Source organism: Propithecus coquereli, unplaced genomic scaffold, assembly GCF_000956105.1.
Source record: "Propithecus coquereli isolate 6110/MARCELLA unplaced genomic scaffold, Pcoq_1.0 Scaffold43, whole genome shotgun sequence".
Classification (NCBI taxonomy): Eukaryota; Metazoa; Chordata; class Mammalia; order Primates; family Indriidae; genus Propithecus; species Propithecus coquereli.
The window spans coordinates 7,726,591-7,749,904 of NW_012150063.1; the positions used below are offsets into that span (position 1 = coordinate 7,726,591).

Here is a 23,314-nt window from a genome sequence, read left to right on the forward strand (position 1 = left end):
TGAATATAAAGAATAGCATTGAATTTCATAGCATTTATATACTTACACAAATTCAAAGAAACTGGAGCATAGCATTGGATCTGGTTCCTGGCTGCAATAGTGTTCTCAAAAAGAGAACAATTTTTATAAAACTGAAAGATCTATAGAATGTGAACAGTTAAAAATTCAAAAGATTTTCATATCTGAATAAAGATAATTACACACTGGAGAAGGGAGCTTCAAACATTTACAAATACCAGCCTTCAGGAAGGATTGTACAAATTACAAGAAAAAGGGGAATATTTGCTAGCTCTGAAGAAGACAGAAAATAGGAGTAAAATCTTGGAACAAAGATCAGTAAAAATATAAACAAGATTAAAAGTTGAATATAGGAAAGCATTGTTCCAGATATAGTGAAAAGAATAGACCAAAATCCTTGTCCTCATAGAGCTTACAGTCTAGTGGGGAAGCCCAACAATAAGCAAGATAAATAAGTAAAATACAGAGTATGTTAAGTGCCAAGAAGAAAAGATAGGGCAGGGAAAAGACAATATGAAATGCAAAGGAGGGGGACATTTGAAATTTTAAATAGGGTAGCCAAGGAAGGCAATGATGAGAAAACATCTTTTGAGTAAAGACTTGACGGAAGTGAGGGAGCCACCTGTATGAGTGGCTAGGAGAAGCCCATGAACCAGGTAGATTAACAACGCGCAAAAGACCTGAGGTGCATGCCCCAAGGACAGGATGAAGAGCAGTGGCTGGAGCTGAGTCAGAGGGAGAGCAGGGGGAAACGAGGGGGGTGGGGTGCAGACCCCGTCATGTAGGGCCTTGTTAGTAAGCACTCTGATGAGAAGTCGTTGAAGGATTTTGAGCAGAAGAGTGGCACAGTCGGATTTACATTTGAAGAGAATTGTTGGCCAGCTGTGTTTAGAATAGATTGCAGGTGGGCACAGGCCGAAGCAGGGAGACCAGTGAAGGTATTGCCATTCTACAGTATCATTCCACAGCTTGTTTTTTCTTCCACTAATATATCTTAGAGATATTTTTATGTCATTATCCAGAGCTCTTACTCCGTTTATCTGCCTCATGTTTTTCCATAAACTGGATGATACTGTTATGATTAACCATGAACATTTTAGGTAGTTTCCTTTGTTTTACTATTATAAACAATACTATAATAAAATTCTTCGTATATACCTTTTTGTGTACATGTAGATATCAAGAAGTAGAATAATCAAATTTGATGATAAATCTTATTGGTATTTTGATTGGTACTGCACCAAATTTAGCTTATTTGGGAGAGAATTGATATCCTTTTACAGGTTGAACATCTCTAATCTGAAAATCTGATATCCAAAATCCGAAATTTTTTGACACGACACCACAAGTAGAAAATTCCATACTTGACACCTTTGCTCATATTTAGACTTAGGTCCCATCCCCCAAATATCTCATTATGTATATGCAAATATTCCAAAATCTGAAAAGATTTGAAATCCGAAACACTTCTGGGTCCAAGCATTTCGGACAAGGATATTCAACTTGTAATATTAAGGCTTCACATCCAGGAATATGACACATCTTTCAATGAGTTTTACAGTTTTTTTCACAGAGGTCTTACACATCCTTTGCTCAAATATATTAAAAGTTATTAATTTTCATCTATTGAATTTGTTTGATTCTCAGTATTTCTTTTATTTCCTGTAGTGACTTCTTGCTGCTAGTTTTGAAGGACATTGTGTTGCAGAGGCCAACTCTTCAAGTTATTCTGATGAGTGCGACTTTAAACGCTGAGCTCTTTTCAGAATATTTCAATTCCTGCCCAGTTATTACTATACCAGGTGATTAAAATGTATCATTAAGTATGTATCATTCTAATAAGCAAATATGATTATTTTAAAGTTCATTTGAGATGTAAATTAATAGATATTTATACCTGTTTCTAGAGGAGAAGTGATTCATTTACAACAAATAAAATCATAAGCATAAAATGCAATTCATAAGGAGGTAACATCTTACCAGGAGGTTTTAATTTTTTTATGTGACATTTTTTAAAAGTCTTGGTTATTTAGGATTTCTTACATTCCATTGTGTTTAACATGAAAATGTGAGTTACAGTGGTAATCTGTCATAGGAGGAAAGTGGTGTCTGTGTATAGAATATTTGTTCATTTCTGGATTCTGGATTTGTAAATTTCTGGACGGTTGGTCCACTCTGGGAGAAAGTGAAGTTGAATAGTCTGGTTTTCTTTTGGCACTTCCACAGTCTCGTTGTGGAATTAACTTACCACCCTTGGCTCTGGTTTATCCTTCTGCAGTTGAGTACCAAAGGGACAATTTGGAAGCACTGATAAATAATAGTGCAATTTCTTCTAGTTATATAGAGTACATTGACAATACATTTAAGGAAGAAACTTGGTGCTTGATCTAGAAGCACCGTCTCCAACCCCAGGCCACCACCTATTAAGAACCAGGCCTTAGGCCGGGCGCGGTGGCTCACGCCTGTAATCCTAGCACTCTGGGAGGCTGAGGCAGGCGGATTGTTTGAGCTCAGGAGTTCAAGACCAGCTTGAGCAAGAGCGAGACCCCACCTCTACTAAAATTAGAAAGAAATTAATCGGCCAACTAAAAATATATAGAAAAAATTAGCCGGGCATGGTGGCACATGCCTGTAGTCCCAGCTACTCGGGAGGCTGGGGCAGTAGGATCACTTGAGCCCAGGAGTTTGAGGTTGCTGTGAGCTAGGCTGATGCCATGGCACTCTAGCCCGGGCAACACAGTGAGACTCTGTCTCAAAAAAAAAAAAACAAAACTTTTATTGGCTCCCTATTACCCACACTCTGTGGACACTCAGGCCTACATCATCTGACCCCAGCCCATATTTAACTTCCTTTCCTATTTTATCTTTCTATCCACACAGACCTTAGCACCATCAAACTACTTGCTGTTTCAAATGTGCCATACTATTACTATCTTTATGTCTTTATTCCTTTCTCCCTCTTCCTTATCTAGTCATTCTTTAACACTCAACTTGAATGCTACCTCCATGAAATTTCCTATTTTGTTGTATTAAAAATTAATCAATTCGTTATTAGAAGTCGTAGGGTACTTTTCTTGTGCCTGTAATGACATTTATATCTATCTATCTTGCAGTATGCTGAGTTGTTTTGGTCTATTCTTGCTAGTTTGTAAGTTCCTTGAAAGCACGTTCATTTTTACAGACCACACCACCCATCACTACAGTCCCTTGCACAGTGGAGGCATTCGCTAAATGTTCAGTGAACAAATGAATGTTGAACGTGAAAAGAAGATAAGGCATTTAATGGAGGAAAGGGGTTGGAGGAAGTCAAAATTATAGGATCATAGGTTTTTAGACCTTTGCATTATACTTTCTGCAAATGAAATCTTATAGAAAGTCATAAAGAAATGAGAGCTAAAACAGGGATAATCTGGCTGAAAAGGGGAGAAGGAGAGAACAGAGCCCCTATTTGCTTACTGTGCTCCCATCCCTTGCATTTCCCTGGGGCTCTGAGAAACATTTAAAGCTCCAGGAAAAATAATTTCAAACCACTTTTCTAGCCCAATTTTTCAAAAGATGAGAAAATAAAGCCCTTTGAAACTGACTTGCTAAAAGTCTCATGGCAAGTTGGTTTAGTGGCAGACCTAGAACTCAAATCTAGAGCTTTTTTTGGTTTCAAATCTAGTAATTTTTCCACTTTGCCATGATGTCTAATAGTTTCATCACTAACAAATACTAAACTGTCTAGTTAGAAGAGTTTTGAAATGTTTTGAGAACAGTCTTATGGAGATTTTCAGCCAAGAACTGGAAATTTGGGTCTAGATTTGATTAGTTGATGTTCAGCCACCAACTGGAAATTTGGGTCTAAATTTGGTTGCAACAAAGGGGGGTCAGCTGCCTGGGAATTAGAGTTGAAACTAGAGGAGTGGATAAGATTGCCCAAGAAGAAAATAAAATGAAGAGATATGTTACTGAGGATACAACTGAAACGTGTTTTGTGAATGTCTGTGCCATTTTTCCTGGATAGAGCTTTTCTCTAAATTCTTATCTGGCCTCCTAGACAGAACCAAAAGCATTCCAGTGTGATCCCAACCAGAAATAGGTAACAGCCAGCAGCATCCTGTACTGGTGGAAGGATAGCATGAGTTGGACAGAAACAAAGAGACATTCTGCTGAATGAGCACATAAAATAAGTGAATACTTCCACTCCTCACCAACAGACCCACATACACACAAATTCCTTTGTCTGTCTATCTCAGGTATGTGTTACAGGATGGGAGCCCATATATGCGCTCCATGAAACAGATTTCAAAGGAAAAGCTTAGAGCAAGGCGCAACAGAACTGCTTTTGAAGAAGTGGAGGAAGACCTGCGGCTCTCCCTTCACCTCCAGGACCAGGATTCTGTCAAAGATGCAGTGCCAGACCAACAGTTAGATTTTAAGCAGCTCCTGGCCCGATATAAAGGTAAGGCACCCCTTGCGGGAATGTTAAAATTATGCCAAATATTTCCAGTGTTTTTCCCCATCATGATTCAGAAGAAGAAAAATGTGACTCTTATTTCATAGTTATATTGCCTTTAACTCATCATAACCACCTTAAGTTTGGAAAAAGAGCAGTTCAGATACTTGTTTAGATCATTGTTACTATATTTACCAGTGGAGTTTTTTTTTTCTGATTATAAAAGAAATACATGTTCATTAGAGAAAAACTGAGAGGCAGGAAAATATAAATTATATTCTTGAGTATTTTGTAACTTTTTATTTTAATGTGATTTCAAATTTACAGAAAAGTTTACAAGACTATATCATGAACTTTGAGACTCTGTCTCAAAAAAAAAAGAAAGAAAATTAAATAACGTTCCCTAGTTCAGTTTTTAAAACTTTTTCTAGTTTTTCAAAAAGTAATAATCAGTCCTTTTAAGTATATACTTGATTAGTTAAAACTATCAAACTATAAAATTTTTTTTAAAAAAAAAACAGAACCATTTTCAATTCTCTGCCTTTTTTATTTTTTTTTCCAGTTAGCTGGTCCTTTCTCCTTTTTGAAAATTCTGGCTATTTGGAATCTTGGCAAAGAAAATGAGTCCTGCTCTGCCTTTCTCACCCAAGCACACCCTTGTTTGTGTATTTCTTCCTTCTATTTCTTCCTTTCTTTTCAATTTGCCCAGCATGGGATTCATTCCACCAGAACAACATTGTTTAGAAACTGCTTTTGCCCTTCAGACTTCTCAGCACTTCTCAGAACTGTATCTTTTACCAGGCCTCCGATGGATTAGAAGGAGTTTATAGACCCTCAACCTGAGGATCTATGGATAGACTTCAGGGATGTTGGTCAAGCTATTAAAATCACATTTGTTTTTCAGGGAAGATCCATAACTTATCATTTTCTCAAAGGAACGTAAAGGTTAGAAGCCACTGTTATAAAGATGCTGGTGAAAGCTGTGGTGTCTTTCCATTGATTTCCGTAGGTTTTTGTAACTTGGACTTCCAGGTGATCTGACTCATGATTTGGTTGAATCGGGAAAGAGCATCTAAAGTGTATTTGACTTTGACTTTGAGTTTTGTTTCCACAACCTAAACTTTCAATAAATGTGTGATGAGTAAAAGAGGGGAAGGGAAGAAGAGAGTTAAAAATGCCCCATCTGGGCCTTTCCAACAGCAGCAGGAGCCTACTTGCTGGGTCATTGTTCAAGCAAAAATTACTTATAGTGAGGCTGTATTTTCTGAGAGATGAAAAGAAAAAAGTTCATTTCCGTACATTAACCGTGAACATCTGTGTTATTAAATCAAACCCACACTTGCCTAGTTCACAGGCATATTATCTTCAATAAGGTATGATTATCCTTCTGATTTTTACCTTTCTTTCAGGGGTTAGCAAATCAGTCATCAAAACAATGTCCATCATGGATTTTGAAAAGGTTAATCTTGAATTAATAGAGGCCTTATTAGAGTGGATTGTGGATGGAAAGCACTCCTACCCTCCAGGTAACTGCTTCGTTACTCAGAGCTGAATGACCTACATATTAAACATTCAGTCCTTGGCTAAATGGGAGTCTAGTCATGAGCGTCCGAATCACATGCAAATTCTTTGCACACAGACGTCACAAGATAGTACTATTAAGAGCACAGGCTTTGGAGTCTGATACACTTCCCAGCTCTGCTATTCAGGAATCCTATAACCTTGATTAAGTCCTTATCTTTTCCCTTATCTTTTCTGTGCTTCAGATTTGTTTGTAAAATGAAGACAATAATAAACCCTCTTACATAAAACTATTTTGAGGATTTAAAAAAAATATGCAAAGCACTTAGCACAGTGCCCAGCTTATAGTTAATGCCCAGTAGACACTACCCCTAATAATAATAATATTATAATTATATTAATATAGCTGACCCTTGAACAACACAGGGATTGGGGCATTGACTGCCACGCAGTCGAAAATCTGGATTTAACTTTTGACTCCCCAAACTAATAGCCTGCTGTTGGCTGGAAGCCTTACCTGTAGCATAAATAGTCGATTAACACATATTTTATATGTCATATGTATTATATACTGTATTCTTCCAATAAAGTAAGGTAAAGAAAAGAAAGTAATAAGAAAGAGAAGGCCGGGTGCGGTGGCTCATGCCTGTAATCCTAGCTCTCTGGGAGGCCGAGGCGGGCGGATTGTTTGAGCTCAGGAGTTCGAAACCAGCCTGAGCAAGAGCAAGACCGCGTCTCTACTAAAATTAGAAAGAAATTAGCTGGACAACTAAAAATATATAGAAAAAATTAGCCGGGCATGGTGGCGCATGCCTGTAGTCCCAGCTACTCGGGAGGCTGAGGCAGGAGGATCACTTGAGCCCAGGAGTTTGAGGTTGCTGTGAGCTAGGATGACGCCACGGCACTCTAGCCCGGGCAACAGAGCGAGACTCTGTCTCAAAAAAAAAAAAAAAGAAAGAAAGAGAAAATATATTTACTACTCATTAAGTGGAAGTGAATCATCATAAAATTCCTTATCTTCGTTGTCTTCGCATTGAGTAGGCTGTGGAGGAGGAGGAAGAGGAAGCAGGAAGGCAGGCACAATAGGTGTAACTTTAAAGACATAAATCATTATTTCTGTCTTACTCTGCTTCATTTCTCTAAAAATGTTTCTATATGGTGCGAATCCCTCTTCCACTGTTTGTTTTAGTTTCAGTGCCCGTATCACAGAAGGATCCATGTCGTAAAGAAGTCAAAAGCAGTCTCGAATATTCAGAAGCTTTCTGCCAGATTGTCTAATGTCACTTTATTTTCTGGCACTGCTTCCTCTACACCTTCTTCCTCATCGTCTGGCACTGGTTGGGAAGCACCATCTCCATCAAGTCATCTTCTGTTAATTGCTTTGGTGCGATGTCTTTTAACCCTCGAATTTCTCTAAGATCCATATCTTGAAATCCTCCCCCCCCCCTTTATTGCCATATCCACAATCTCTTTCATGATTTCCTTGATTGGCTCTGTTGTAAGTCCTATGAAATCATGCGCAACATCTGAACACAGTTTTCTCCAGCAGGAATTTTTTGTTTCAGGCTTGATGGCTTTCACAGCTTTTTCTGCAACAGTGATGGCATCTTCAATGATATAATCCTTCTAGACTTTCATGATACTCTCTCTATGAGGGTTCTCTTTCATAATATTGACAATCCTTTCTATAGAGGACCATGTGTAATTAACCTTAAAGGTCCTTGTGATACCCTGATCCGGAGGCTGAATTAGAGACATTGTGTTTGAGGGCAAGTAGCATACGTCAGTATCTTTGGTGTTGAACTCACGGGGTTCTGGTAGCCAGGGGCATTGTTCAATATTGAAAGAGCTTTAAAAGGCAACCCCTTACTGCTGTGGTCCCCAACCCCCAGGCCGCCCCAACCCCTAGGCCATGGGCCAGTACCCGTCAGTGGCCTGTTAGGAACGGGGCCTCACAACAGGAGGTGAGCGGTGGGTGAGTGAAGCTTCATCTGTATTTACAGCTGCTCCCCATCCTCATATCACTGCCTGAGCTCCGCCTCCCCCCACACAGACACACTCTCCCCAAGTCCGTGGAAAAACCAGTCCCTGGTGCCAAAAATGGTTGGGGACTGCTGCCTTACTGGCAAGGTACTTCCTGACTTCAGGGACAAAGCATTGATGGAACCAATCCATAAAAAGGTTCTCATTGTCCATGCCTTCTTGTACAACCGAAAGACTGACAGCTGATGTTCATCATTTCCCTGCAAGGCTTGAGAGTTAGCAGCTTTATAGATAAGGGCAGTCCTGATCATAAACCCGACTGCATTTGCACAAAACAGTAGAGTTAGCCTATCTCTTCTTTCCTTAAATCCTGGGGCTCACTTCTCTTTCTTACTAATTAATGCCCTTTGTGGCATTTTTTTTAAGAATAGGGCACCTTCGTTTGCATGAAAAACCTGTTCAGGCAGATATTCTTTCTCCTCAGTGATTTTCTTAATGGTATCTGCTGCCTCTTGGTTGGCAGAAGCTGCTTCTCCTGTTATCTTGGCACTTTTTAAGCCAAATCTCTTTCAAAAATTATCAAACCATCCTTTGCTGGCATTAAATTCTCCGACTTTAGATCCTTAACCTTCCTTTTGCTTTAAGTTGTCATAAAATGACTTTCCTTTTTCCCAAATCATATTAGAGTCTATAGGTATGCCTTTCTTACAGCAATCCTGCACCCACATAAAAGCTTCATTTTCATTATGAGATAAAGTATTTCACAAAAAGTGCACGGTTTTTACACCTGCTGGCATAGCTGCAGCAACAGCTTCACAAACCTTCTTTTCTTTTTTTACAGTTGTCCTTACACTGGATTCATTTATCTTAAAATAGCAGGTAGCCACAGTGATACAGGTCAAGCAGTTAATTCAAATTTTTCTTGTAATTTCATGAATTTTTTCTGCTTCTTGGGAGTACTTCCAGCATCACTAGTTGCCACAATTTGCACTTCATATGGGTCCCACGGTGTTATTCAAGCTATGCAATCTTGCACTGAACACAATGAAAAATATTGAAGAACCACTAGAGGTCACTGTTTACCGTGATATGCAATTTACCGGCGCGCTGAACTGCTCACATGGAGATGATTAGCATCATGAACCTTTTAAGCGGATGCTCACAACACTTGAGCTCACTGCAATAGCAACAGGAGGTAGCTACTAAGTTATTACAGTGTACAGTATTACTACAGTTAATTTTATGTAATTATGATTTAATACTACATCTTTACATTTGTTTACGTTTTTCTTGACTATAAATGGCATCATGTATGGCGGGTATTTGTGTGCATACGTTTTGATTGATTTTAACCTTTCATAATAGATTTGTGTATATTTTATTGTAGTAAATGATAAAGTAGACTAGTATCTACATATATTTTATGCCTTCATGACATACCTAAATTTTTCTTAATTTTTTTCAATATTTCTAGGCTATACACAATTTGTCTGCTAGTTTTTTCAAATTGTCACAAATCTCCAAAAAATTTTGGAATGTATTTATTGAAAAAAATTCGTGTGTAAATGGACCCGTGCAGTTCAAATCCATGTTGTTCAAGGGTCAGCTGTACAGTTATTGTTATCATCACTGTTACGAATACCACTACTATAACACAGCAATCACTACTTTTCCCTTACTCACAGTCTTCCCGTCCCAGTGGACTTCTTAACCTCACTTGCAGCCCCTCACCCCCAGAATGAATACCCCAGATGTTTTCATAACTGAATCCTTCACATCATTCAGGTGTCTGTTCAAATGTCACCTATGCAGACCACCCTATCTGTTGTCTTGCCCCCCTTCTCTATCAGAATACCTGAAAATGATTTTTATTTTCACTGTAGCACTTAACACTGTCTGAAATGAGAGTTTTGCTTACTGTCTCCTTCAATAGACTGTAAGCTCCTTAAGAATAGGGATTTCTTGTTCACCACTGTATTTCTCATACCCCGGAACAGTGCCCGGAATATTTAGGTATAGAGTAAATATTTGTTGCATGAATAAAGGAAGAGCAGCCAATGTTGGGTGATCATTAAATGGAATAATGGATCAAAAATTACTTTATGTGCTTATAAGGTACTTATGAGAAATGGGAATGGCTGCCCTTTTTGCTTTAATCATGTGGTATTTTCTAAAGAGACTTGTGAGCCATATAAAATGATTAAAAGAGCCTTGTTTCTCTTTTTTGGCAAGTAGTCAGTGTTGGCTAATGCATTATCACTGGACTGAATATCTTGTTTCATCCGAAAGGAAAAGACTGTTATTAAAAAAAATCAAGCATAGCAGCCAAAATGATGTTACAAAATTATCTAAATTCAAAGTGGAGTAGATACAGTGATTAGGGCATCAGTGAGATATTTGTGAATATTAAAGATATCCCTGACACAGGTGGCCAAGCCATGAGGACAGAGCAGATCATAAGGCACATAAAAATAGAGACAATTTTTTTTCCATCCACATGGATTATTTTTTAGTGAAGAGGAGCATGGGATATGTAATGGAAAGAGCACGAATCTGGTGCCAGAAACCCTAAGTTTGTGTCCAGGCTCCATGCTTACTAACTCTGTGACCTGAGTCACAAATTACTGAGTCACTTGTAGGGCTACTAATAACCTTCTTAATGGCTGGCTAGGAGGATTAAATGAGATAATATCTGTCAATGTTCTTTGTATACTCTGAAGTATTAAAAACGCTGCAAGATCTCTTCAGCCTTCTTACTTCAGAATTCCATTTTTGTAATAATTTAGATTCCTTATTTATTTAGTGGGGAGGATAACTGTGACTAAATAATAGGTCATGAGTTCTTTGTGTGCAGATTCTTGTTTTATATCCCACTGCACCTCACACAGAGCAGACATAGGTACCCAACAAATATTTGTGGGATTAAAGGAGAGGCTAGTAAAGAAGACATCAATTTCATTTCAGAATAAAACAAAAGAAGGTGATTATTGTTAAGTGATAGCTCTTATCACAGAAATATGCTATATTCCATTGTCACTGCTTATTTTCTCTCATGTCAAGTATAAAAGCCCATAAACTGTTAATATGACCTGGTTAGTTAATGTTCTGTCTCTGTAAAATATATCTGAATTTAGATTACCAGATTGGCCAGCCAATTATAGTTTTTTTCCCTATTTCCAGTGAAATATTTATGGATTTTATTTATTAGCAGAGAAGAGAGTCTTTCTGTCTTATAAGGTTAGAAAGATAATAGAACGTCCGTGGCCACTGCACTGAAGAAGTATGTTTTAAATGAAGAGCTTAGCTAATGATTCTTGGCATTGTGTTTATAGGCATTATGCTTATCCACACCTCAGTTTTTCCTGTTGTAAAGGATAATATTACACCATTTTGTCCCTTATTAAGTCAGAGAATGTATGAAAAACATGATTTACTTGGGGGCTTTACAAAGAAAACCGAAAGTGAAAAATTCTCAGAAAATTGCATTTTTCGGTTTAAAATAGCTTAATAATCTATATTACTTTTTCCTTTTTTGCATTTATCATATTTTTTTTTTATATATATATATTCAGGTGCTATACTTGTATTTTTACCTGGGCTGGCAGAAATCAAAATGCTTTACGAACAGCTACAGTCTAATTCTCTTTTCAACAACAGACGTAGTAATCGGTAAGCTAATTGCTTTCTATATCCTCAGTCATCCGTCGCAGTTGTCTACCAAAAATAAATAACCAGAAATGTCTCTTTGATCGTTATCACCCCTCTTTGGAACTGGTATCACTCTTCAAGCATATGTTTGTTCATGCCAGCTGGATATGAACAAACCGATTTGCCCCAGGAAATCAGTTATTCCCATTTTATTAAAGAAAACTATTTCTCTTTACTTGGCATAGTGACTCAGCAAACTTGCACGTAATTCTGGTTGCCAGATTCCCAGGGAGCTGGGGTAGGTAGAGGGGAAGCCAGCATTAGTAACGACAAAGCAATCCTACCATTTTGAGAGAAGATCATTTTTAATGGTTCCTCTTCCAGTAGCAAGACACACTGGGTTTGTCTTCATATCTAAGGAGAAAACTATTTGACAAATGAACACTCCCTGCAAGTGTAAGAATGAGATTTTTTAGCTTACATCATTGTCTTTGCCTCTATTTCTCTGGATTTAAAGGTAAGGAAAAAATGGTTCCTTGCTGGTTAGTATGCTCTAGGTTTGTTACTTATAGAATATCAATTATTTGTTCCTCTTGATTATTTACTACTCAATTACATACACTCCAGAATTTTTTCCAAGTTGGTACTAGATTTTTAGTTCCAATAACTTAAGTAAATATTTTGTAACCATCAGAAAGAACCTTCTCATTTAGAATAGCTGGGCCTTGAGGACAGGTCGTAGAGAAGTTGCTGATACTTGGAGTCATATTTTTAGTTTTAATAGAAATTCACTTATTATAATCCAATTTTAGTGCTTTGTGCTATAATACTTAATGCGCTTTTATTTCCTTTCAGATGTGTTATTCATCCACTTCATTCATCTCTATCCAGTGAAGAGCAGCAGGCTGTGTTTGTAAAACCTCCTACAGGTGTAACTAAGATTATAATTTCCACCAACATTGCTGAGACATCCATAACTATCGATGATGTTGTCTATGTCATCGATTCTGGGAAAATGAAAGAAAAGAGGTATTCTCTTTTGGTGCTGTAAGGGGGAGGACTAAGGATGCCCTATTTAGGGAGGCACAGCTGCTAATGGCTAATGCTGCTAAGCTACATGGGTTACTATTTGAAAAAATACTTTGTTTATGAAAACTGTACGTGGATGTGTGAGTAACTCTATAGCCAGGACCATGAATCTTAAAGTCAAAACAAGGGTGGAAAGCTTAAGGTTTTACCTTAGAAGCAATGAATTACTTTTCCTCTCTTTTTCTCATGTGATTTTACATGCGCCTGGAAGAAAAAGAGTTGAATAAAGAAACTGTGTGTGTGGTACTTCATACCATTTAAATCAGTACTAGCTGCTTCCACCAGGGACTCAACTATCCCAGAACACACAGGACACTATGTCCTTCTATAGGAGTAAGGTGATTCATCTATTCTTTCATGCCAAGTAGTCTTGGCTACATTTTTATAAAATAACTCTATTTTATATTTTCTTTTTCTTTATAGATATGATGCCAGCAAAGGGATGGAAAGTCTAGAGGATACTTTTGTATCTCAAGCCAATGCTCTGCAAAGAAAAGGTCGAGCAGGCCGTGTTGCATCTGGGGTCTGCTTCCATTTATTCACTAGCCATCACTATAATCACCAGCTTCTAAAGCAACAGCTACCAGAAATACAAAGAGTGCCACTGGAACAGCTGTGTCTAAGGTTACATCTTAATTTTTGTGTTCTGCTTCCAAAAGAGCTAAATGTTTCTCACCCTATTAGGTTCCAAGTTTTCCTTTTCCTTCTAGAAGACATTTTGGTAAGAATGGATGTGGATGAACTCATTCATTTGTGAAGAAAGAGCTCCTCAGTGTTGCCTTTACCATTCCTTTTAACTTTCTGCACATAAAGATCTCTTACATTGCAGAGCATGGCTCTAAAAAAGAACTTAAGAATACATTTGGGGGCTGGGCAAGGTGGCTCACGCCTGTAATCCTAGCACTCTAGGAGGCCAAGGCCAGAGGACTACTTGAGGCCAGGAGTTCAAGACCAGCCTGAGCAACATAGTGATACCCCATCTCTACCAAAAATACAAAGAAATTAGCTGGGCATGGTGGCGCACACCTGTAGTCCCAGCTACTAAGGAGGCTGAGGCAGGAGGATCACTTGAGCCCAGGAATTTGAAGTTGCAGTGAGCTATGATGATGCCTGGGTGACAGAGAGAGGCCCTGTCTCAAAAAAAAAAAAGCTATATCCAGGAAATTGTAAATTATTGTCATTCAAAAAAGAAATTATTAGGCCAGGCGCGGTGGCTCACGCCTGTAATCCTAGCACTCTGGGAGGCTGAGGCGGGCGGATTGTTTGAGCTCAGGAGTTCGAGACCAGCCTGAGCAAGAGCGAGACCCCGTCTCTACTAAAAATAGAAAGAAATTAATCGGACAACTAAAAATATATATAGAAAAAATTAGCCGGGCATGGTGGCACGTCCCTGTAGTCCCAGCTACTCAGGAGGCTGAGGCAGAAGGATCGCTTGACCCCAGGAGTTTGAGGTTGCTGTGAGCTAGGCTGATGCCACAGCACTCTAGCCCGGGCAAAAAGAGTAAGACTCTGTCTCAAAAAAAAAAAAAAAAAAGAAATTATTCCTGTGTGTCATCCCACCAGAAATAAAACTGACGAATTTTTCTTTTGTTTTCTTTTTCCAGAATTAAAATTTTAGAGATGTTTAGTGCTCATAATCTCCAGTCTGTGTTCTCTCGGCTCATTGAACCTCCACATGCCGATTCTCTCCGTGCCTCAAAAATACGATTACGAGACTTGGGAGCATTAACTCCAGATGAAAAATTGACCCCTCTAGGCTATCACTTGGCCTCTCTGCCTGTAGATGTGAGAATTGGCAAACTGATGCTGTTTGGGTCTATCTTCCGCTGTTTGGATCCTGCCCTCACCATTGCTGCCAGTTTGGCCTTTAAGTCTCCTTTTGTAAGTAAATAATATTCTAAACTGGAGTTTATGCCATAGGTATCTAAAGGAACCAGGGGGACCATGGGGAGACTGGGGTATATGGGCCCTCTAAAAATTTCCTTGTGAGTATGTCAGATGTGAATTTTTCATGGCACAATTTCGTTCAGTCCTCAAAGAGATCCATGCCCCAAATAAAGATTAAGAACTGGAGATTTGGCTGGGTGCGGTGGCTCACGCCTGTAATCCTACCAGTTTGGGAGGCTGAGGCAGGAGGATCATTTGAGGCCAGGAGTTCGAGACCAGCCTGAACAACATCGTAAGACCCTGTCTCTATAAAAAATAGAAAAATTAGCTGGTAGTGGTGGCACACACCTGTAGTCCCAGCTACTCAGGAGGCTGAGGCAGGAGGATTGCTTGAGCCCAGGAGTTTGAAGTTGCAATGAGCTATGATGATGCCACCACACTCTATCCTGGGCAATAGAGTGAGACCCTGTCTCAAAAAAAAAAAAATTTTATGCTCAAACATATGGTCTATCCTGGAAGGTGTTCCATGTGTACTTCACAAGAATGGATATTCTGCTCTTGGGTGGAATGTCATTCAGCCTTTATTTTATTTTTTATTTTTTTGCTGGGCTCTGTAAATATAATATTAATCTTCCATATGTAATCCTTTCCCAACTCGCCTTCTTAGAAAGGAAGGAATTGTACTTTAAAGTAGAAACTAAAATTTTATTGCTATTATATTAGCTCTGAAGTTATTTAAATATACAAAAATTAGAGAGTAGCGCTGTAGTTGGTTTACGGTGATTTTCAATGGTGTTGCAGCTAGGGCCTTGGTTTAGCTTGCTGTGAGGAACTACTGCAGCCCGTGCTGGTGTCTTTAGAGCCTGAGAAAGCAGAGGAACATCATTGGATTAAAGAACTAGTATGTTTGGAGCAGTGAAAATTAACTTCTCTGCTAATTTTACAAATTTGTAGGGAAAAGGAGAACCTGTAAACATTATTTTAAAAAATAGGAGGAGAATATTAGTTACCGGTATAGAAGTGAGAGATTCAAATATAAAAAATGAACAAGAATCTGTAAAATAAAGATACCGCAGAGATAAGAGAATTATAGGTTTTAGATGTAGTGTTAGAATGAGTGGCTCTTTGATGACCCTTGCCACTTCGAACTAAAAAACCTAGAAGAGCTTATTTTGGGTGGACCGGCAAACTCACAGGACAAATAAGACCGTTAGCTTGCCAGTTACCACCGTAATTAGCTTTAATCAGCTCACTGGCTGATTGCACTTTGTTCCACACAAAATGCTTTCCCAGGGCATCTGGCTTCAGCAACAGGAGAGTGCCATTTGAAACCTCAGATAAAATGAGTCCTTTAAATCTAGTTTTCCTCCTTTAGGTATCTCCCTGGGATAAAAAAGAGGAAGCTAACCAGAAAAAGCTAGAATTTGCATTCGCAAACAGTGATTATCTAGCCCTTCTACGAGCATATAAGGTAAGCATATAACCTAATAGCTTAGCTTTATTACCAAAGTTGGCACTAAAGACAAAATAAGTTCAGTTTGATTTTCTCCAAAATTTAGGGCTGGCAGCTAAGTACAAAAGAAGGTGTGCGTGCAAGTTATAATTACTGCAGACAAAACTTCTTGTCAGGAAGAGTTCTGCAGGTGAGTTGTTTCTGTGGCTGTTTTGTTTTCCTCATTTTCTATTGTAGTAGCTTACCAGAGGAACTTTAGCTTGCCAGTCTTATTTTGACATTGAAAATGTTATTTCTGGAATCTGTTTTGCTTTATCAGCTGTGTAAAATGGACCCCTGAGCTCTATAGCATCATGCCTTCGGTGCTAAACCTTTCAAACGACCTCTTTTTCCTCTCTTTGGTAAATCTGTGTTTACTTATAAGGGTAGAATATAGGTACTCTGAGGATGACTGCTTACTGGAAGTCAGTTTTTGCAATAATTATACCAGGCACTCTTAACTGGATCCATAAACCCCTGAAATTGTATATAAAGTTGTATGCTTAAATATATGTGCAGTATTCTGGAGAGAGGGATCATAGCTTTCATCAGATTCTCAAAGGGGGTTATGACCATCTCTAATCCCCTTACCTCTCACCAAAACCAGAGAATTGATACTAAACCATATTTTCTTTAAGATTCATGAAATATTTGACTAAATCCAAATTTTAAAGAAAAGAAAAAATTTAAAAAAACAAAAAAAATGAAAAAAAAAGATTCATGAAATAAACGCACGAATGAGTGAATCCGGTTATTTAAAATGAAGTAAGAGGCCGGGCACGGTGGCTCACGCCTGTAATCCTAGCTCTCTGGGAGGCCGAGGCGGGCGGATTGTTTAAGCTCAGGAGTTCGAAACCAGCCTGAGCAAGAGTGAGACCCCGTCTCTACTAAAAATAGAAAGAAATTACCTGGACAACTAAAAATATATAGAAAAAATTAGCCAGGCATGGTGGCGCATGCCTGTAGTCCCAGCTACTCGGGAGGCTGAGGCAGGAGGATCGCTTGAGCCCAGGAGTTTGAGGTTGCTGTGAGCTAGGCTGACGCCACGGCACTCTAGCCCAGGCAACACAGTGAGACTCTGTCTCAAAAAAAAAAAAAAAAATAATGAAGTAAGAGAGCTCAAAACCATCTCAATATTTGCCTTCATTCTCCTCTGCCTTTGATTGTACTACACTGAGACATTTTGAGAATACAAAGCCTGTAGCTTTATTCTAAGTACTTCAAAAGCAATAATTTTCAATCCTGACTAACCATGAGATTCAGCTGAGGATGCTTAAAAAATAAATAAGTAAAAATGGCCAGATTCCACCCCAGACCAATTAATCAAACCTACCCAAAACCCAATGAAAGTGTTTAAACATATAATCTAGAGTTAAAAAAATGGTCTTTGGATTTTCTGAATTTTTGCATTTCTATGTAACGACTTCACTCCGTCTGCCTGTTTGTATAAGTGAATACTACCATGTGATGAATCCGTATGAGCCTCATTGCTATCCACTGAAGTAGTACATTTTTGTAGTCACTTATTATTGTAAGACTTACCACTTACTTTCCATGTTGCTGTCTTTGCTTAAAGCCTTTTCGACTTCTTTCAGGAAATGGCCAGCCTCAAACGACAATTCACTGAACTATTGTCAGATATAGGGTTTGCAAAGGAGGGTCTCAGAGCAAGAGAAATTGAGAAAAGGGCCCAAGGAGGAGATGGTGTCTTAGATGCCACAGGAGAAGAGGTAAAGAATGTGTAGTTAGTTCTTATTTCTCTTGATTAGCACATGAATAAAATATTAACCCAGGAACACTTGCATACATTCTTCTTCTCTTTAGCCCTATGAGCACTGGGTTAGTGGCATTCTTGACTTCTTTCCACAAATAAGGGTCAGTTAGCACTCATAAGAACAGAAGGGTTTTTCTGTTCATTGTTGCTATTGGTTTGTTTTTTAAATTTTACACTGGTTCTTGATAAGTTCGTAAGAGATAGAATAGACTTTCCAGTAATGTTTTCTCAAATCAGGCCAGCTTTTTTCTAACCAAGGACAACTTTTTATAATAACTACAGGAAGAGCACCTCTTCAAGATGAACTTGATGCCCCTCTGTCTGAGTGCAGTGAGCACTTCCCAGGGATTCTGAACATCTCATGAGCTGGAATCTTTCTCTCCACTGATGCTTGGGAATGCTGGCTTTGTAACTGTTTTGCAGAGATCTAGAAAGAGTCATTGTGGGCTCCTTGGAGTGGGTCCTATGTGACTGTGGTCCAACAGATTTTTTTTTTTTTTACTTAGAAATAATTTTGTTCTAGCAAAGAGAGAAAAATTAGATGCTTTTTTTGCATTAAGATAGATCAAATGTAACATAATGGTAAATTCCAGGGCACAGACAGAAGCAGCCATATTACTTGGTAAAATTATTAAGGAAAGTAATGCTATGTTTCTCTCATAGGCAAACTCAAATGCTGAGAACCCTAAGCTGATATCAGCAATGCTGTGTGCTGCTTTGTATCCAAATGTCGTGCAGGTAACAAAACATTTTTCCTCAGTCCTCCTGTTTTTTGTTTGATTTGTAACCAAGGGATATAAGCTAAGATGTGCACATTAATCATCTTAAAGAGATACACACACACACACACACACACACACACACACACACAGCCTTTTAAAGTTGATACACATTTCCAATCCTGCAATTCCCCAAGTCTGTTTGGATACATTGCTCAAGAACACATTTATTGTATAAAATTAGGCCCGTTTTTAATCTAAACTCTGACATATTGTGATATTCCAGAAATTAAACTAGACATAAATGTTACTCTGTCAGCTAACCTGTACATAACAGTAGATGGAAACCTGATTCTACTATAGTTTCCCTTTGCCCTCTACTCTGGACTAAAATTAGATAAGAAAAACCAGTGTTTTGCCATAGGATGACCTGTGGGCAGCCTTCTGGAAGCCCTATCTGAGTGTGCTCTTGGACTTTTACCTGAGTTTTGATTGTCCAGCCCTAACAAGGGACCATTTCAAACTTAGAAAGAATTTTAATTTGATTGAGTACTGAATCAATTTTCAAGGCCTCAACTTTTTTGTTGAATGTTCAGTTAAGCTCTGTTGATTCATTTATGGTATTTTCTGCTTAGCTTATTTATGCTTTTCGAACCATTTGAAATGTACTTTTAAAAATCATTTGGACATAGATTTACTGGTTTTTTGATTTTGTTTTGTTTGAGATAGACTCAGTCTGTCACCCAGGCTAGAGTGCAAAGACACCATCATAGCTCACTGCAGCCTCAAACTCCTGGGCTCAAGTGATCCTCCCACCTCAGCCTCCTGAGTAGCTAGGCCTATAGGCATGTGCCACCACTCCTGGCTAATTTTTTTATTTTCCTTGTAGAGATTGGGTCATGCTGTATTGCCCAGGCTGGTCTTGAACTTCTAGCCTCAAGCAATCCTACTAGCTTGGCCTCCCAAAGCACTAGGATTATAGGCATGAGCCACCACACCCAGCCAAAAAAAATATATATAATTTTTTTGTGTGTGTATATAAAATAAGTTTTTCATTATATTTGTTAAAATGAAATAATCTGTTTATTCATTCCATTTTTTTTCATTGTTGTTTTGAAAAAAATTCATGTAGAATGTTATACTGGGGTTGGGATTGATATTCAGATCCCTGGTCCAGAGTGTCGCCAGATGGATCTTTGTACCTAATCAGTACAGAACCAAAATATCAAATAGTTTCTCCCCCATGTGGATACTGTGTGGTATAGTCTCCCAGAGCTACTGTACCTACTCTATACTTCTTGTTAGCACACACACACACACACAAAATGTGCTTGTACTGCTTTCAAAAGGAAACAAAGTAAGTAAGAGAGGGAAGAAACAGCAAAGCTATTCAAGCAAGACTGATTTTGTACCAGGGGACACTTCCTACAATGAAAAAACAATATATAGAAAGATATATACACCTGTGCATATACACACACACACACACACACACATACATATATATATATATATATATTTTTTTTTTTTTTTTTTTTTTTTTTTTTACAAATACTTGTTTAGGTGAAAAGTCCAGAAGGGAAATTTCAGAAGACCAGCACTGGAGCTGTCAAAATGCAACCAAAATCAGCTGAGTTAAAGTTTGTCACCAAGAATGATGGATATGTACACATTCACCCTTCGTCCGTGAACTATCAGGTCAGAATGGTGGGGTATACTTACGTTTACATATGGCGCGTCCTGGAGTGAGAAGCACAGTCCCTTATATTCAGCCAAAGCTTGTTCTATCACTTGCTGTCCACAGCAGCACCATGACTTAGGGAAGGTTGAATAAGTATAAACAGACTGGAAATTGGACTATTTCTGGAAAGACTATTTTCATTTCAAGAAAATTCTACTTCGTACAAAAAAAACACTCAAGCCTGCTTTCAGATATAAAATTATCTTTGCGATGGTGATTTAAGTCATGGCTAATTACATCACTGAATCGGTGCCTTAAAAAGAAATGATTGACCTATTCTTGCGGATCCCACAGCACAGACTCTCACTCAGCCTGCTGCTGTGAGGCTTCTGCCCACACCATTCCTCTGTACTCATCCAAGGTCACGACTAACCTGGTTGTCAGACCCAGAGGGCATCCCTGGTCCTTGTCATACTTGCCTCTCACTTGGTATTTGACCTTGCTGACCTCGCTTCCTCTTAGAACTATCCTCGGTGTTCTTTTTGCTTCTGAAATATCATTTTCTTTTCTCTCTCTGATCATCCCCTCTATCTCCTTTGCTGGTTTCTCTTCCTTTGCCATGAAATAGTGGTCCTGTCCTTGCCCTTATTTTCTCATTATAGTGTACATATGCTTCCTGAACCCCCAAAGGCACAACATCATGGTTCCTACTGCCTCCTGTAGACTGACACAGACCCCCAAATCTACCCAGATTGGGGTTTTTCTGAGTTCTCCTGCTGGATGTCTTCCAGTCACCTCGGACTCAGAAGCTGAAAACTTAAACTCATTATCCCCAATTCACTCTTCTCTGTGTGTTCCCTGTCTTGGTGAACACCATCCAAGTTGGAACCCTGAAGTCACATAGAATCCTGCTTCTTTTCTCCTTACTCTAATCCAATTTGTCACCAGGTGTCAGCAATGCCACCTTTTTCATCTCTAAGATTTGCTCACTCCTAAGTTCAAACCCCAGGCATCTATCTCTTGCCTGAAGTACTGTGATAATCTTGCTCATGGTGCTTCTCTCCAACCCTCTACACCACTGCTGCCAGAATTAGCTTTATAAAACATACATTTGACCATGTCAGTCCCTTGCTTCAATCTTTTTTTTTTTTCCTGTTGGCTCCTTGATCTTGGAAAGATGCTCAAGGAGGAAAGGCTGAAGATCCAATCTTCATATTCAGAGTACACTACAAACTCTCACGTGACCCTTCACATCTGGCCCTTCCTGTGCCATGTGCCCCACAACCCTCCCTCCCCCCCTCTGTCATTCTGTGTGCTCCAACAATACCAGGCTATCAGCTCTGTCCCCCAGTGCCATGCCGTTGGGCATGCTGTTCTCTGGTCCTGGAATGACATTCTCATTCCCCAGCAAGCCCCTACTTCAAGCTTCCATTAAAAATCACTTCCTCAGCATCCCTCTTCCTCTTAAGTTGCTCGTCACTCCCACTGTTCACCATCACATGGTGTGATCACATAGTTCATTGGTACACTTATCACATTAGCTTGTGGTATGTCATCCTCGTGGAATTGTGAAATCCCTGAATGCAGGCATTGAATTCTATTCATTTTTATAGTCTTAATTTCTAGCAGGGTGCCTAGCTGAAAGTGGTGCTCAATAAAGCTTTCAGGAGAGATGAAGGGGAGAAGAAGAAAGGAGAAGGGAGGAAGAGAGAGTTTGAAATGTTAGGGCAAGTCAGTCACTTGAACTACTGAGGAAAGTGTCGCAAAGCATGGAAAGGATTTCCTTAAGCTCAGGGGAGTTTGAGGGCCAGGAGATCATCTGCCCTTTCAGCTGCATGTGCTCTTACGAACCAGAGGCCTGAGTTAGCTCCACTCCTCCTCTTTTGAGTTCACCGTGACAGAATCCAAATCATTCATGCATCCATTCAATATCTACTAGCCCCTACTGTGTGCCAGGCACTGTCGTAGGCCATGGGGGAAAGCAGATGAACCTAGACAGACAAGGTCTCTGCCCTCGTACGTTCTAGTGAGGAAGACAGGCAAGAAATAAGTAAACAAACAGTCTCAGGTTAGTGACAGATGCTGTGAAGAAAAATAAAGCAGGGTAGAGAGACTGAGAGTGACAGGAGAGGGGCCCTTTCACGTCGAGTAGTCAGGGAAGAACTCTCTGAGGAGAAAACAAGGTCCTAAGTGAAGTAAAGCGTGAGCCAAGCAGATACGGAGAGTGGAGAGAACATAGTGCAAAGGCCATGAGGTGGGCGCCTATTTGGTGTGTTCCAGGAAATGCAAGAAGGGGCCAGTGTAAGGGACTGGGATGATTAGGGGTGAGAGAGGTAGCTGATACGTTAGGACAAGCAGGCAGGGGTCAGGCCGTGTAGGACCTTGTAGGCCACAACAAGGATTTTAGATTTTATCCCTGGGAAACCACTGAAGGGTTTTGAGCCATAACTGGATTTATGGTTTTAAGAGACAACTGCGGTTCTTCTGCTCTTGTGCCATGTGAAGACACAGTGTTCATCCCCCTTTTGCCCTTCCATCCATTCCACCACGTGAGGACACCTAGGTGGCAGTGTCTGTAAGGAACAGGACTTCACCAGAAACCACACCTGCCAGTGCCTTGAGCTTGGACTTCTCGGCCTCCAACACTATAAAACCTGAAATTTGGAAAACTTACCATTTCAAAAAAAGATCACTGTGGCTGCTGGGTGGAAAGAGAGAGTTTGTAAAGATGCAACAATAGAAGCAGTGTGAGCATTTTAAGCCACTGCAGTGGTCTCTGTGAGGTGGCAATGGTTCGTATTAAGGTGGCAGCTGTAGAAGTTGTGAGAATGTGTCCATCCATTATGTATTTTGAAAATAGAGGTGACAGGACTTAGTGACAATATAAATGGAGTGAGGGAAAAAGGATGATTCCTAAATTGGGGGCTGGAGCAGCTGGGTGAATGGGAGCCATTTCTTGAGATGGGAGCACTGCAAGGAGGGCAAGGCAAGAATTCCTTCTGAACGCAGTGACTTTGAGATGCTTATCAGATGTCCGAGTGGAGATGCAAGTAGGTAGCCGCAC

General features: G+C 39.4%; 1 protein-coding gene across 1 annotated transcript in view; it reads left to right on the forward strand.

The window, feature by feature from the left end:
* The window catches only part of DHX57 (DEAH (Asp-Glu-Ala-Asp/His) box polypeptide 57), a 60,142-nt gene that overhangs the window by 33,747 nt on the left and 3,081 nt on the right, over positions 1-23,314 (forward strand). Inside the window, 12 exon segments of the mRNA XM_012653807.1 lie at positions 1,687-1,845; positions 4,218-4,462; positions 5,866-5,982; positions 11,533-11,629; positions 12,464-12,637; positions 13,121-13,321; positions 14,302-14,578; positions 15,960-16,055; positions 16,144-16,227; positions 17,672-17,806; positions 18,514-18,588; positions 20,133-20,267. Coding sequence (XP_012509261.1) covers positions 1,687-1,845; positions 4,218-4,462; positions 5,866-5,982; positions 11,533-11,629; positions 12,464-12,637; positions 13,121-13,321; positions 14,302-14,578; positions 15,960-16,055; positions 16,144-16,227; positions 17,672-17,806; positions 18,514-18,588; positions 20,133-20,267 — 1,795 coding nt within the window.